The sequence below is a fragment of the Pteronotus mesoamericanus genome, unplaced genomic scaffold, assembly GCF_021234165.1.
Source record: "Pteronotus mesoamericanus isolate MK-2021 breed Mesoamerican mustached bat unplaced genomic scaffold, CSHL_Meso_final contig_263, whole genome shotgun sequence".
In the NCBI taxonomy this organism is placed as follows: domain Eukaryota; kingdom Metazoa; phylum Chordata; class Mammalia; order Chiroptera; family Mormoopidae; genus Pteronotus; species Pteronotus mesoamericanus.
In genome coordinates this window covers 11,608,118-11,624,481 of record NW_026555112.1, presented here as the reverse complement: position 1 = coordinate 11,624,481, position 16,364 = coordinate 11,608,118, and the positions used below count along the sequence as shown (strand labels likewise).

General features: G+C 38.1%; 1 protein-coding gene across 1 annotated transcript in view; it reads left to right on the top strand.

The window, feature by feature from the left end:
* The window catches only part of CFAP54 (cilia and flagella associated protein 54), a 245,943-nt gene that overhangs the window by 144,307 nt on the left and 85,272 nt on the right, over positions 1 to 16,364 (top strand). Inside the window, exons 44-48 of the mRNA XM_054574504.1 lie at positions 330 to 396; positions 2,457 to 2,639; positions 5,541 to 5,627; positions 10,690 to 10,812; positions 15,769 to 15,822. Coding sequence (XP_054430479.1) covers positions 330 to 396; positions 2,457 to 2,639; positions 5,541 to 5,627; positions 10,690 to 10,812; positions 15,769 to 15,822 — 514 coding nt within the window. The remainder of the gene's footprint in view (positions 1 to 329; positions 397 to 2,456; positions 2,640 to 5,540; positions 5,628 to 10,689; positions 10,813 to 15,768; positions 15,823 to 16,364) is intronic.

The window sequence follows — 16,364 nt, the reverse complement described above, 5'->3', positions numbered from 1 at the left end:
ATTATGTCCACGAATGGGACAATTGTTTGTAAAGTAATATATATTGCATAATTGTCTAGTCTTAATATGTGTGTATAACTAGGAAAAAGTCTAGAAGGAAATTGGCCAAAAGGTTCCCACTAATCATGTTTAGGTGGTAGGATTATAAGTGATTGCTTTATTTTATTTTTTATGGTTCTTAATGTTCTAGATCTTACATGAGTATGTAGCACTTTTAGAATAACAGACTATTTTAATTTTGGAAAGTCTGTGAGTATTAGAGATGTATTTATATAAAAACATTTTTCAAAAATTGCCTATGAATCAGTTTTTTTCTTATACTTATTTAGATTTATTAAGGAGTTTGATGTTGAGAAGAGATCAGACTGTTGCATTTTGTCTGCGTTACTCTTTCAGGTAATACTTTATATTTATCCTTCCATAGTAGCGTGACCGTTCAGTCAGTGAAGCGCAGTAGTTTATCATATTTATAAAACATACAGATAGGAAAACAGCATGAACGCTGATTAAATATCGTAAGCCCATCTTTCCTTCTCTGGCTGAACCCCATGTGGCGCTTTCACCTTTAGTATCCAGCGGAGTCAGTTTTCTCCTTGAGAATATAGAAGAAGGTGTTTTACAGATAAGGAAACCGAGTCACCTGTCGTTAGTAAGGTCATGTTGCGATTGAACAGCAAAGTCAGTCTGTTTGATTCCAGGTGGTTCCTTTAGATTACCTCATCTCCAAATAAAGTTTTGCTCAGTTGCATGATATAAAGTATACAATGGAGTGAAAACGAGAAACAATTTGAAGACTACAGAAATATGTAGAGTGTTTGCAGTTCTTAGGATTTGGGTTTGACTTTCCTGAAGAAGAAAGGAGCTTTTATGTGAAATACAAGACATTTTTAGATTCAGGAATCTCACCAGGGGCTTGGCAATGTACTAAAGGTTCTGTTTACTTTGAAATATGGACATCCTTGTTCTGTGTATCAGGAGGGTCTGATATCTTATGAAATCTGGGTAGAGAAGAACTTTGGGAAAGTTTTCTCTGAATGTAAGGCAGGCTTTTCAATTTTCTCATGTTCTATTCACCTCTTGCCTGAACTTCAAAGGGAAGAGGGGGAAGAGGCAAGGGTATAAAGTGAATAATGATCTGATTCTGATTTTGCATATTGCATCCTTCATATACTCCATTCCTTGTTCTTGAAAATAAGGCAGTATGTGTTTTAGAAAATAAGTGCAGTGGACCCTTGAACAGCAAAAGGATTGAGGGCATGCCGACCCCCACATAGTTGAGAATGTACATATAACTTCTTACTTCCCCAGAACTTGGTTGCCGCCCGGTATCTGTGGGAGGTTGGTTCCAGGATCTCCCACAGATAGTTAAGTCAACAAATGGGCGAGGTCACTATTAAAATGGCAGAAATCAGAGTACATAGACTCCCAACTGCAAATCAAAAAGAGCAGAGATACTAATGAAAAAAATCTGTGTATAAGTGGACCTTTGTAGTTCAAACCCATGTTGTTCAAGAGTCAGCTGTATTTTAAAAATATATGTCACTTTTTGCTTAATGTAGACATAATTTCTTAGGAATACTATACCTAAAAAAATTAGGTGGTAGGATTTATTTTTAAAAACCTGTTAATTCTTTTTATGATTTTGAAACAAATTTGTGAAACAAAAAATTTAAACAACTGCCTAGCATTTTAGAGTAAGATACCTTATAACTTTAATGAACAATCTGATGAAATTCTTTCTGATGTTCACATTAAAATAATTTTAAATGCATTTATCATCAAGGAATTTTAATTTTTTAAAGATAATATAAGAAGCAGTGCTAAATGTAAAATTTGATTTTTGTGTGTTCATCTTGTTTCTCTAGATCTAGTACAATGTTGGTCATATAAATTACTTAAGAAATATTGGTCAAATTAAAATAACCACCTTTTCAATTGATTCACTTAAGATTCAGTATTAGCTCTCCTTGATTTATACTTCTGAAGTAAGTCATCTCCTGTACCTATAGGCTGATAGTTTTTTGAGAGAAATAGATGACTTTTGAATCTTCTCCCTGCCACCATTGGCTAAGTTGTTTAAATCTCAATTATGTCATTGGTGGGATAATAATCCTTGTATGGGTCGCTTAAATGACGATTAAGTTAGATAGTGGTTAACAAAGAATTTACCAATAGTATCCAACACAAAATTGACTTGCAACAGATACTTTGATATAATGTAATTTCTCCTGAAAATGGTTATCCAATAACTTGGAATTTAAAAGGCACATCTTGTATGATAACATTTGGAACCTATGATGATGATGATGATATTAATGGTGAGTATTGTTTATTACAGGGTAGAGTGGGCTAGGCATGTGCTAAGCACTTTAGGAAGTACTACATGTACTTACCTTTCTGTGTCAGTATTGCAAAGGTAATTTATAGCTCTTGGTTTCACCTTTTCTCATTTTCAGGGCTTGCTTAGAACCACACTTCCGCATCCCAAAGCTGAGCGTTGCTATGCTCAGTATGAAATCACTCAGCTTCTCCCAGGCATCGAGCTCTTCTCTGATGTGCACAGGGCTGACATTTGCTCAGTAGTGGCAAGCCTGTATTACGTTATTCGCGAACTGCACTTTGCTAAGCAAAATATAATAGTAAGTAATTGGTAAAATCAATGAATCTTAATTCACTGTAATATTTTTTTTTGCTCCACTTACCTTATACTTTTCAAAATTTGTTACTGTTTTGTCAGTTCTTGTTTAACTTTTAAACTCTTTATTCAAGAGTCTTACCTATACCTCAAAATAAAATATACTAAGTAAGATTTTTTTTATATCATTGTTTACATGGCATTTTGGGTCCAAAAGCACTATTTGATTTTATCCTGTTTTTACTCTATTTTACCTTTTTTTCTTTAAGACATTTGGTGAAATTGATTAGAACGTTTCACTGGCCTCATACAGAGGAATCTAGTGCACATGTCACTCTCTGAGTTGTCGTGCAGGTCATATCAATACCAAAACTATGAGACTATTTATTTATTGAAAAATATTTATCTTTGCATCTTTTCTCTATTAAGGGTGCATCCTAAATAAAAGACAAACACTACTAGTATCCCAGGAAATTGAAAATACAGTACAACTCTTTATTTTTTTTCCTTTGTGTAAATGAACCACAACATATGTATCATGAATTTGAAGTTGATTGCATTTTTAAAACAAGTTAGGATGCTTTAACTTGGTCATTTTATATTTTCCTCCTATCTGCTATTTCCTCTACTCTCACATATCTTGTTTCCCTGTTTGCTTCTTAGTATCTGTGCTGTCTCTCTGCTTCTTTCCCTGCATAATTTTTATATTTACTTCCTTTTCTTATATATTGTTTTCTATTCTCTTGTTCTAAATTCACAGTCTTTCCTTATATTGAAAAGATTTATTTCTCCCTGATATGAGTTGTTAAATTATAAAGCCACATGTTAAAAGTGTAGAGGTTGATAAATGCTTTTAACACTTGGCAGATTTGGCAAGAAATTGTTTATTAGAAAAAAATAACAAAGTGGTGCTCCTTTCATTGTTGAGGGGATTCATTTCTGGATTTAGAAAATTAAAAAAAAAAGAAAATAGTTCTATCCCCTGGGCAGCATTTAACTGCCTAGTCATATTCGTATATAATACATATGACTGCACTGGACAAGAAATGAGACTTTTTTCCTCTGAAGCTTAAGAAATTGAGAACATTTTTCTGAATAATTGAGCAAATGGCAGCAATAAAATGGTGTTTTTATTTCTCACTAAACAAAAGAACATCTCAAAGGTAATAGCCAACTCATTGTTTTACGCTGCATTAACTGTAGAAAAAAAGTATTGTGTTATGTTTGTGGTGCATAATTGTAGAAAAATGTATAATGTTTGAAACATTTATGATCAATTCTAATCCTTTTTAAAACTGTTGCTATTAGCAGGTGCCAATTGGCTGACAGTCTTCTTAGCTGAACTTGCAGGATTAAAACAGTTCCCATTTTATATTACACTGCTGTCCAGAAAAAAACCTGGTAGCTAAGAAAGCTACTGTCATATATAAAATTTACTTTGGGATGAATTGCTGTGGAATCATGGGAAATGGTTTGCTAATTAGTGGGCATCTCAGTCCTCCTTGCTCCACCTCCCTTTAGTAGGGCAGTACCCAGTTGTAGGAACAGTGAGCTTCAGTTTTGAGTTGAGATCAGGAGGACCTGTTCCAAAGTGCACAATTTTCCGCTCATCACCTGTCTCTGGCTGCACTGAGTGGCTAAGTCAATTGAAACATTGATAGTCTGTAAGCCTTCACTTATGTCTGTGAAATTTCAAGAAGAGTTGAACTTTGGGGTTAATTGCAGGAAAATAAAAATATTATGTGAGCAGTAAACTTGGGTTTTAATCAGGAGACTATGTGCTCTGTGAAGGCAGTGACATTTTAGGGTGTTTTTTTTTTCCTTACTCAACAGTACCTGACACATATTAGGCTTGTTATGAATATTGGGTTGGTCAAAAAGTTTGTGCATTCCCCTCCCCCCCATAAGATGGCTCTAGTAGCACTTAGTTGTCTTTAACTTCATTCAAAACAATTTTGTTAAATTGTACTGTGACAGCTGTCATATCAGCGTACATTGAAAAAAACATCAAAATTTGTGAATTTCTGTGTAGCCATTTTAATACTGAAGATGGAAGAAAATATGCAACATTTTCAGCATATTATGCTTTATTATTCCCAGAAAGGTATAAACACAACTGAAATGAAGAAAAAAATGTGTACAGTGTATGGAAAAGGTGCAGTGACTGATTGAACAATGTCAAAAGTGGTCCACGAAGTTTCATGCTGGAGATTTCTTGCCAGATGCTCCACAGTCAGATAGATTAGTTGAAATTGATAGTGATCAAATAGAGACATTAAATAAGAACAATCAAAGTTACACCACACAGGAGATAGCAGACATACTTAAAATACCCAAATCAATAAAGTTATTGGTGAAAATGAAAAGTGTGTCTTTTATGGAAAAAACTAAATGGACTTTTTGGCCAAACCAATATTATTTGTCTGATAGAGATATTCTAATTGAAGGAAAATAGCAGCTGGCATTGAGATGAATAAATAGGAGGTATCAGGGGACATGGATGTGAGTTCCTGTGCTTTAAATTTTGTATTTGTGTGAAAGCTCTTTTGCTAGAATGTTTCCACGGGCTTCAGTAATTTATACATATATGTTGAATTAATTTTTCCAGGAAGATAATTAGTTGCATTTTAACTTCTCAGTTTTTAAAAAGATGTGAAACCTAAGGTTTGTATACCAAGTGGCATCTACTTGGAACTGTAATTCCCTGATGGCACTTTAAGGTTCTGATAAAATTATGAAGAATATACTAGGAGACCATTTTACTTACATCAAACAGTATAATTTCCTAGCATGGAAAAAAATCACTATTTTACATAACATCTCCTACATTATTTGTCTAAATTTTATTATTAGGTTATTAACGTGATACAATATTTTTTAAAGTAAAGTGTTTCTCTGTTGGTAGATTCTGCCTCTCCTTGCGTTGTACCAATATTTTGTTTCTGTAATTTGCCAAGACTTGGTCAGAAATTTAGAAGCAAGAATCCTCAAGGTATGTTACAAGTTTTTGAGACATATGATATTCTTGAACTGTTAAAGATATTGTCATGAATTAATGTTGTTCTTTTTTTATTTTATTTTTTCAAATACATTTGTCTCTGCCTACCCCCCACCACTTTCCCCTAATTTTGTTCTAATACTCATAATGATAAGCTGGTAATAATAAGGTATATGGATATTAAAAACACTTGCCCATCATTATAATAAAGTATGAGAAAGACAGTTAGACAGTTTTAGCTATTTTGTGCTTGGGCCTCAGTAAAGCAAAGAACAGTTCTACCTGGTAACAAGGCTCACCCAACACCAATCAGTCTGGAAACCACCACTTTTGGAAAATCGGTTTAACTGAAAGATTGGGGACTAATGATTCCATTTGCTGCAGTTTCTGAGATTTTTTTTGCTAAGGATCTTTATGTATATTATTGTCTGCAAGAATTTAAAATTTTTTTATATGTTTATTTTATTTTTACTTTTTTATTGTATTTTTTCCATTACCATTTATCCGCCCTCTACCTTCTCTCACCTCCCTCCCCAATGCACTCACCACACTGTTAATTGTGCAGAAAATTGAAGCAACAAAACATACAGGCACTAAATTACAGTGAACTATAGAACCTAGGAATCAGCTGGGTTTCTCTGCCTTCAAGATTCACGTGCAGTTGGCTTGAACCCCATGTGGAGTAGAAACCTCTAGCACCTCATTTTCTCTGCCTCTTCTCCCAGTCACCTGTGGTTGCAGGCTCCCACTTTGGCTGATTTTGTTTGGTACATGGATCATTTTAAAATTCAGCAAACTTGCTCCCTGTTCTGCCTATCCTCATCTCTAATATGGAGCTCAACTCTATTCCATATAACACACAGAGACACATACATTCACACACACAACATATTTACCTGAGGCATTTATTTCTATATTGGACTTTACTGAAAGTTGGGAACACAAGAAATCTTAAGAGGAGGCAAAACAAACCATTTAAAATAGAGTATTTGGCATTTCTGAGCTTAAAATATTTCTTGGCCAACATCTCATGCTTTGCCTCCCAGCCCATAGCTGTGTGGTGGGAAATGTTTCACAACTCACTCTAAAAAACGAGTTCTGATTCTATAGCATTTGAAATTTCCGTGACTCGGTGCTCTCCTAGAGCCTACCTCAGCCTACCAGTCGGGCATTACTGACTGCGGAGCTGGGGCAAGATGTGCACGGTCAGCTCTTGCAACTGGGAGCAACTAGGCGGCAGCACACTGTGGGCGTAGCCCTCTCCCTCCTTGTTTGGAAATGCCCTCTGCGCTTCTTCCCAATCTTTCCTGTTTTCTAATGGGGGAAAATGAGAATTCCCTTTACACTGTTCCCTCCATCCAGAGCCTGCCCTACGGCCTGTATTTTCAGACCCAAATAGTCCATCACATTCTTTTTCTAATCAAATAAAGTACCTTCCCTAAGAAGACGTCTGGTGCTGACTATTACGATAATGTATTTTAATTTGGGAATAAATAGTTTGTTATCAGCCATGGTAATTGCTGGATTACCATTTCTGAGTTCCTGAACTCTTAAAGAGTTTTGCTTTTGAATTTCAGTAACACTTGAAAAAACAACACATACAACTTTTCTCTCTCTTTTTTAAAAACAGTGCTCTCTTCAAGATCACAAAATTCTTAAATGACAGGGCCTGTATGTACTCCTCTTTTAGTCCTGTGTGATGTCTTGTCATAAGCTCATACACTTGATATTCAGTAATTAGTTATTGAATTGAATTTAAAATCTATAGACATTTATCAAATGCCTTCTCTCCACACTCTCCTTCGTGTTTAGCAGGAACTCACTTAGAAGACACTTGGTAAATATTTATTGCTTTACCTTTGAACCATTTATTGAGTACCTCTTGTATAAGAGTGCCATGTTAGTAACTCTCATCAAAGATATGCAACCCATGGTCCTTGCTTATAGGAACATGAATATAAGGGAGAGAGACAGGACATTTAACACAACAGTACCGTGTGCACTTTCCACTTGATCATTTCCAAATGAGTATGAGGAGCGCTGTCCCCAGGAGTTCGAAAGGGGGAAAAATGGCTTTGAGCCTCTATGTTTCACAAAGTAGATAAGATTTAGGCTTGAAAAGAGCAAACCTAACTTTGCAGGAGAGAGGAAGAGGGAACGACGTTCTTGGCAGACAGTAGTGTGGTAGAGAGAGGCTTCCCTTGTTGAAGTCCCCTCAGCAGCTTTTCCTGTGTCTCTCTCCCTCACATCACTCCCAACTCTTTTCTTAAAGATACTGTCCTCAGGGAAGTTCTTTTTCCTGACCACAGTTTTGAAAATAGCAATTTTGTCAGTACCCTCAATCCCTTCTCTGGACTGGAGGGGAGGTTTTGGGTGAGGAGGTAGGAGGAGATAACATGAAAGTACCAGAGGTCCATGATGGGGACAAAACCAGGGGCCAGTCCTGAGTTCTGAACTGAGACATTATGTGGAGGCGGGGAAGCCGGGGAGATAAGGAGGCTGGGCTGACGGTTTTATTTTGGTCTATGATGAGAGGCAAGCGTGGAAGGCTTGCAGTGACCACGAGTAACGTGTCAGAAGGAGATGCAGAGAGGCACTGAACGAACAAAGGTTCTCGTGAAGTGACTGTTTTTTTATTGGATTGTTAACTTGACAGGCCACTTGACAGCTGTTTTTGTATAGAGCAGCTCAAAAGCTAGCAAAGAACTGTGGAATTCCGTTCTGTAGCCATCGGTTGGAAGGAGGAATTGGTTGTAGAATTTTGATCAGGAGAAGTGCGTGATCAGATATACCTGGGAACAGTGCTGGGAGCAGAGAGAGATGGAAGTGGGATCTTATTGGCATAGAAGGACTGAAAAACCTGACCAGGGTTTTAACAGGTGCCGTGAAAAGGGCCAACCAGTGCGTGGCACAGAGGAAAGGAATGACAGCCTGTGTGAGCAGAGTTTACCCGACCTTTCTGGAGTAAATTGGGGTCAGTGAGTGGGAAGGGAGGATAGTCGTAGCCAGGAAATAGCAAACAATGCTGCCTTTTTGACAAGCCAAATAGCAATAGATCACGCTGTTAAGTTTCTAAGTGCTCAAGTGTCTTTCAAGGAAATCTTTAAGACCGCTTTACGATCAGCTGGTCTGGCTTCACTTCAAAAGTGCCAACATGTTGAAAGATTTTTTACCCTCAACATATCTAACATTCCTGGAAAGGGTATCATTAGTTCTGTATTTGTATGAGTGAAGGGTTGATCTAGGAGTAGATTTTTTTTCCCTTCTGGCTTGTTTGTGTTCACAGTGTTGGCTCTTTCTGAAAATATATGTCCACTATTATCACCATTTCTTTTTTGAGTGGTCTGGTTGGCCCGATAAACTGAAACCAGAAGCAGCCTCAGCCGTTACAGGTAGTCCATGTACAGCAATCTGGCAGTCAAGACCAGAGAAGAGCACCCTAACCTAGACACAAAGAGACATTTCCTCCAAGGGGCAATGAGAAAGACGTTCATCTAGAAGTCTGATGGAGCTCATGTGACTCCCTAACGCCTGCTTTGTTATTTTATGGCACTGGGGAGATTAGAGCCAAGGTGTCTTGGGCAAGAACCAAAGTATACAGCTCAATAGACAAGAAATTTTCTCCACTAAAGATATTCTCCTGACCTTTTATGTTTCATTTTCATGTTATTGTCACATCTTACTCCCCCTAACGTACTTTCTTTTTATTTATTTAAAATTTATACACTCTTGAGATTCCTTAGACTGTGCTTAAAGGAAGAGAAAGGTGGATATATATGTTGAAAACAAGTTGAATTTCCTTTTTCTATTTCATATGTATTTTCATAATCTTCATCCAATTTTGTATACCATTCCTTGCTTCTATAATTTACCTTTCTCTATTTTCTAGGAATTGACTAGATGTTTTCAAAATGTAAGTGAGGTCATGGCCCTGCCCTCTTCAGACTCTCCTGTAACTTATCACCCAGAGAATGAAACCCCAAGCCTCCACACTGGTGTACAGGCCACTATTCACACCCATTCCCCAGCCTTTGTCCCCTCTCTCCCTAAGCTTCCACTATACAGGCTGTCCCTGAGTGCACCAAGCCCCCCACACTGCCCTGCCTCCACATGACCTTTGTACTCAAAGTCCCCTCCTCAGCTTTTCCTGTGTCTCTCTCCCTCACATCATTCCCAAATCTTCTCTTAATGATATTTTCCTCAGGGAAGTTCTTCCTGACCACAGTTTTGAAAATAGCAATTTTGTCAGTACCCTCAATCCCTTCTCAGACTGTGCATGTCTTTATGTATCACTTAAATTCAGCCGAACACACTCCAAGAGATCTTGATGTGTAAGAAGGGCTGAATAAACACGTTAAATGAATGAATGAATGAATTTGATCAAGAAATTTTTTCTTCTTATAATTTCCTGATTGAAAGTTCTGCTGGATTATATTAAGAATAAGCCATGCACAATGTATAGTTACCAATTAATTAATGTCTTTAAAATTGACAGTGCCTGTTAATTATGGATAAGAAAATGAACAGTTGTCTCTATGTTGTGGAGTTCCTCTCCTGGTTTGTTTTACTCTACTCAGAGTGTTAGAGAACATCAGGAGTGTTTTTGTTTTGTTTTTCTTTTAAATCATAGCTCACCATTCAATTATTTTTTAACTCTTCCATGCCCATGATATTTTATGTGTTTGCCTCCAAATGAAGTAGCCACATCTGATAACCATCCATTGTTTTCAATAGTTTCCTGCTATTATTTATTAACCTCTTGGTCTATTGCATATGCCAACTATCTTACAAACGCATGCATCTCTATCACCCATGTTTACTAAACATTAATTTATAACATGTTATGAACATTAAGCACAAATTTTGGATCTCAGTTGATGATTTTTCTCTAAAATTTTTTTTAAGTTAAAAAATTGTTTAATTTAGCAAGGACTCACCGGGGGGGGGGGGGGTGGGGGGGTGGGGGGAAGGAGAGACAAATGTATTTAAAAAGTAATATTTAATAAACATGTTATAAAAATTGTTTTAAAATCTTACCTTTTTCTTTCCTTTAAAGATTGAAGTCCTTACAGATTTAAGCTTCTTTTCTGAAGCCTTTCATGAGATGTCCCAGATTTTTTATGGAAAAAACATGCCTTCCTTAATACCTGCTGGAGTTAAAGCTACTGTGAAAGTGAAGGTAAACCTGTTGATGTGATTCAAAGACATTGCTTTACCTTTTGAAGGCTAGATTCCTAAGTTCCAGGAAGTGCGTCCACAGAGATGTAGTGACAAGTCACCAGCTCTCCAGCCATCTTTGTTTAGCCTGGCAATCGCTGTCACCAGGCTTTCACAAGGTTTCATTTGTCTGCAATGGAAGGTGTCCTGCGGGGCAGGGAGTATGGTCTTGATGTAGACTTTTACAGTGAGACTGTGGCTCTATATTATAACTATCGTGGACGGCCTCAGTAGACACACCTATCAGCCGCCACCTCTTAGACTTTTGGGTCTAATCTTATACTTTCAGATTAATGTTCTTAGCACAGTTTCTCCTCATGTTTTATTTGGATGTTTTTGTCTAATATACTTTATACCAAAGAGTTAAACATGTATTTTTCAAATTTCATTTGACCTCTATGAAGAGAGGACATTCCTGAGCTTTGTCTACTCTTTTTTGACTTTGGGAAATTATTTTACCTGGCTAGCTTAATTTGCATTTGTAAATCAGATAACTGAGGCATCCTTAAAACTCAATACTGGTGTTTATATTTAAATCAGAGTGAACTATGACTTTCATCTGCTTTAGTTTTCAGGGCGATCTGGGAATCACTGGATGATCTTGTTTTAGAGAACTACTTGCACTCTAGTAGGCAGCAATAAAGGAAATAGAACGAGATAGCGAGTCAGTGTCCCAGGGGACACTGAGTGTGTGAGGAGTGAGACTGATAGACAGGGACATGCTGATGGGATTCAAATTTGGAGGACCTAAAACAAGCTGGGGAATAGGCCGTAAGTCTTGAAAATTACTTGCTGAAGCTGACATTATTTTTATATGTGATACATTCATTACTTTAATGTATTCCCCTAAAATGTATCTGCTTATTTCTCAGTCTGACTGCTACACTACAGCATTGTAATTTGCTATAATAGGGTAAGTGTGAGGTTATCTACAGAAAATCCTAAGAGGGACCTTCTGTAGGCAAAAGGATTCATGCATGCGTGTGTGCATGTGTGTGCATGTATTTATCCATCTGTCTTTTGAGGAATCAGTTCTTTTGTTCATTTTCTGTGGCATGAATTATTTTCTTACTTCAGTAAAATTAGTATTTTTTGCTTGCTTCTTTGTCAACAGCTCTCCCTATTATAAATGGTTTATATTTTGTTATTAAAATTAGATATTAATTCATTTAAATGTGTATTGAGAGCTCATTGAATACAGGCACTATTCCAGGCACAAGGGCAGAGCAGTGCGAAGATTAATAGGTTTATTGCTGTCCTGGAGGCATGTTCTTCTTGGGCAGTCCAGGGAGGAGACAAACAGTGAACATATTAAACACATGAATATATGTCGGGTGCTGATGTGCTGTGAGGGCAATCCAGCTGAGATCGGAAGACAGAGAGAGTGTCCAGAGCGGCAGGTGGCTGTCTTACTGAGGGTAGTTTGGGAAGTCTCTCTAATAAGAGAGTTTTAAGGGTGAAAGATTTGTGAGAAAAGTCTTCCAAAAAGGAGGAGCTTCAACGCAAAGGCCCTGGTGGGATCCACCAAGGGGGCAGGTAAGGCTGGAACAAGGAGGAAGAGGGAGGGGAGAGGGTGGGACCCAGGAGCGAGGTCTTGGAGGACCTCAGAGGGTGTGGCCAGGACTGGAGCTTACTCTAAGTGAGATGGAAGCCTTGCAGAGCTTTGAGCAGAGGAATGAGGGGTTTGGGATTAAATTTTAAAGGACCACTTTGCTTGCTGTTTGGGGACTAGACTGTGGATAGGCATAATAGGGAGACCAGCCAGAAGGCTTTGCACATAATCTGCATGAGATGGGGCAGGGGTAGTGGGAGGAGTGGAAAGTGGTTCATTTCTGGGTATTGCGACAGTAGAGCTGGCACCGTTTGCGGATGACGGTTTCAGTGTGGGATATAAGAGAAAGGAATCAAGCATGACTACAGAGTGTTCAATGTGAGCAACTGGTAGGAAGAAGTTCCTATGAACTGAGATGGGGAATACTGCTCCAGCCTGGGTGGCACAGGTTACGTGTGAGATCTCTGCTAGACATACAGGTGGAGGTGCAGGGTCAGCAGGTGCAGAGCATGTATGGTCTGGAATTCAGGGGAGAGGCTGGGGCTTCGGGCAAATTTGGGAGCATTAGCACAGAGATTTCCAGTCATGGAGCTGGATAAAATCAGCTGGGGACTGAAGGAGATGAAAGAAGCAGGGGACAGAGAACGGACCCTTAGGGTACTCCACATTTAGAATCCAGGAATGAGAGGAGGAGGAAGAAGCCAGCTGCTTAGAATGAGAAACAAGAGAGACTGTTGAATGGTCATGGCTTTCACCAGAAGAAACAAATAAATAATCTGAAGCCAAAATTGAAAGGTAAATTGAAAACTTCATTTTAATCCACTAGTTATCATAAGGCAAAAGTGTGAGTGCATTGTCTCCCAGTTGGATGGTGACTTCAAATTTTCTATCTTCAAAGTTAATTCGCAGCGTTACAGCTACAACTGGGAATTTAAAAAGTGTAATTAAAAGAGGAAATGTGTTCAGGGCTTATAATAGGCGCCAGTGTTGTTAGGCTGCAAGCTAGTTATTTAAAGAGAGAATTAACGAATCAGATTTCAGATGTCAAAGAAGTACAGTAAGTCGTCAATTAAAGTCATCTGATATGTTCTTAGAAATTGCAACTCTAAGTGTAACAATGTATCACAAAACCAGTTTTATCATAAGAAAATTGATATAAAGAAGAGTAAAGTTCCTGGGGCGTAATTCTGGTCACAAAGAACAAACATCACCCAACTTCTAAATAAAGACCCAAAACACATCTAATATTAATCATTAAAATAAGTGTGAGCTTCGCATACATGTAAGAAAGATGAATAAAAACAACACAATGATTTTCCAAACAGGACGTATTCCAGTTCAGGGTCATGGGCAGCTGGAGCCTATCCCAGCAGGTCAGGGGCCAGGTGGGAACCCACCCTGGACAGAAAGCTCTTCCACCACAGGGTGCACTCACACACCCACCTAGACTGGGACAGTTAACCCCACATGCACATCTTTGCGATGCGGGAGGAAGTCGGGGCCCCTGGGGAGGATGCATGCAGATGTGGGGAGAACGTGCAAACTCCACGCAGACAGTGGCCCCTGCTGGGAATCAGCTTTCTTTTTCCTCCTCAGTGTTACAACAAAAGGACATTGAATGAAACAATGTAATTCAAGGACACGCTATGTCTGAAAAAGTCGTACAGATTATTATTGGACTTTTCACAGGCTTTTAAAGCATCCTCTCTTAACGTTACACTCATAATGAGATTCTGTTCTCATCACCCGGTCTAAAGACCCATCAGCTCTCTTCAGATTATATCACTAAAGCTCTCTCCCTGGGTCCAGTTGTTCATTCTCCTATGTATTATAGGAGATAAAGAATATCTTCAAAAAAAGGAAAAAAAATTAAAACCCCACCAACAGTTTCTTTCAATAAGAGCTTTATGTGATGTCTTGGTTGAGGGATCCCACAGAAACAGATCCTGAGACAAAGATTTGGAAGCAAATAGTATTTTGAGGAGGAGGTTCCAGAAAGAATGGCAAGCGAGTGGGAAAGTCTGATGGAGACTCGGGGAACAGCATTCCTCAGAGCAGTAAGGGGTCCCTGCTGTGAGCATTTGGGACGCTCAGAGAGACTGACTGGAACAGATTCTGTCCCTCATGGGTATGGGATGCTCCCTGCACTTCTGGCCTCTCCTGAGTGTTCTTGAGGCCACAGAATGCTCTCAAGCAATGAGGCACAGGTGATGTAACATACATTCGGTATGCGAGCTGCCTGTCCACAAAGGCTGCTGGTGGCTTCCAGGTGACCGAGGGGATGTGAGCAGGGCATCAGTATTGGCATCTAGAATGGACACTTTCCATAAAGGGCTTCCTGTGCCCAGAGAAATGCACCTTACTTGGTGGGACAACAGCCTCCTGTGGCAAGTAAATTGAGTATTTCTTTATGTAGCATTATACAATGTTTAGAGCCAAACATATTGACAGGTAATTCATTAAAAAGAAGAGCCACAAAAAGAGTCATTTTGAAGAGTATTACAATTTAACCTCAAACTGGCCAAGATATACGTATACACATATATCCATCCTTACCCAAGGACATTTTTTCATTGCTTGTGGAGAGAGGACAGAAGGGACAGAGAGAGAGAGAGAGAGAGAGAGAGAGAGATTGGTTGTCTTTTCCTATGCATCCTGACAAGGGATCAAACCCATGACTTCTTCTGTCTATAGGACGATGCTCCAACTGAGTTAATTGGCCAGGCCTGGCCAAGATGTTTTTAAGTGCTAGTATTCAATGCTGTTAAAAGTGCAATAATCCTGGCATTTTCATACAACACGCGTAGAAGTATAAGTTAAGACAGTTCCTTTCAGTTTTCTCAATATATTCTTGTCTTGTGACCCTGTAATTCTGCTTCCAGGGATCTATCCAAAGATGATAATCAGAAATACAGACAGAATCATCACCAGTGTTATTTAAATAGACTATATGGCAGGGTGAGGGTGGGAAGTAGTCCCCTTCGATGTCTAACAGTAGGGAAGTGGTTATTATGCTGCATCATAGACTAGAACATTGCCTAGCTATTAGGCTGAAGTTTACAAATACTGGGGTGGGAAAATAATTATGAGGTTATGTTTAGTGAAAAGGAATACAGATCCATACATAAAATTTTAAAATACATCAAAAAAGATATTAAAATATTAACATTGACAACCTAAAAGAGTTGATTTATCTCTGATTTTTACTATTAGTCTATTAGTCTTATGTTTTCTGACTACTAGTCAGAATGTAGTACTTTGACAGTGAAAATGATATTTAAGATATGCTTAGAACACATTAACAGTTTTATTTAAGGGAACACTCAATATTTTTGCTTCTAATGTTAATATTTTGTGTGTTGACAGGTATTTCAATCATTTGACTCAGGAAAACCTCTTACTAGTAAAGAAAATATACAGGTAACAATATCGGTAGTTTATAAACATTGACGATGTAGTGTGGATAAATTTTTGACTCATTTCAACCTGTTTGATAGCTATAATCTTTGTTTTTGAAAATCCTCTATGTAATATGCTCTTCTACTTACCAAAATGCTGAGGCCAGAGGTAAGATTGGACGCACATTGATCTGGTGTTCAGACTGGGCAAATATCAGTTATTGTTCTTACATTTTTCAATTATACATATGTGTTCGGTTTGTTCATCTAGCCATGTCCAGTATCTAGCTTTGATGTTTGTCTTGATTACCTACACAACAATGGCTGACCTTGATTGTAAGAAAAGAATTTTGCGTATTTTGCAATGGCCCATTTGTTCAACCCAGCCTTCACTCATATCCTTTACCCCTGTCTGAGACTGTCTCTCAGTCAATGGCTTGGAAGGTTTTCTTCTTGTATTTAAATTTTTTTTATTGAGAAGTAATTGCCATATCACATTGTATAAATTTAAGGTATATGCATGTTATTTTGATACACTTATATATTACCAATACTGTATATACA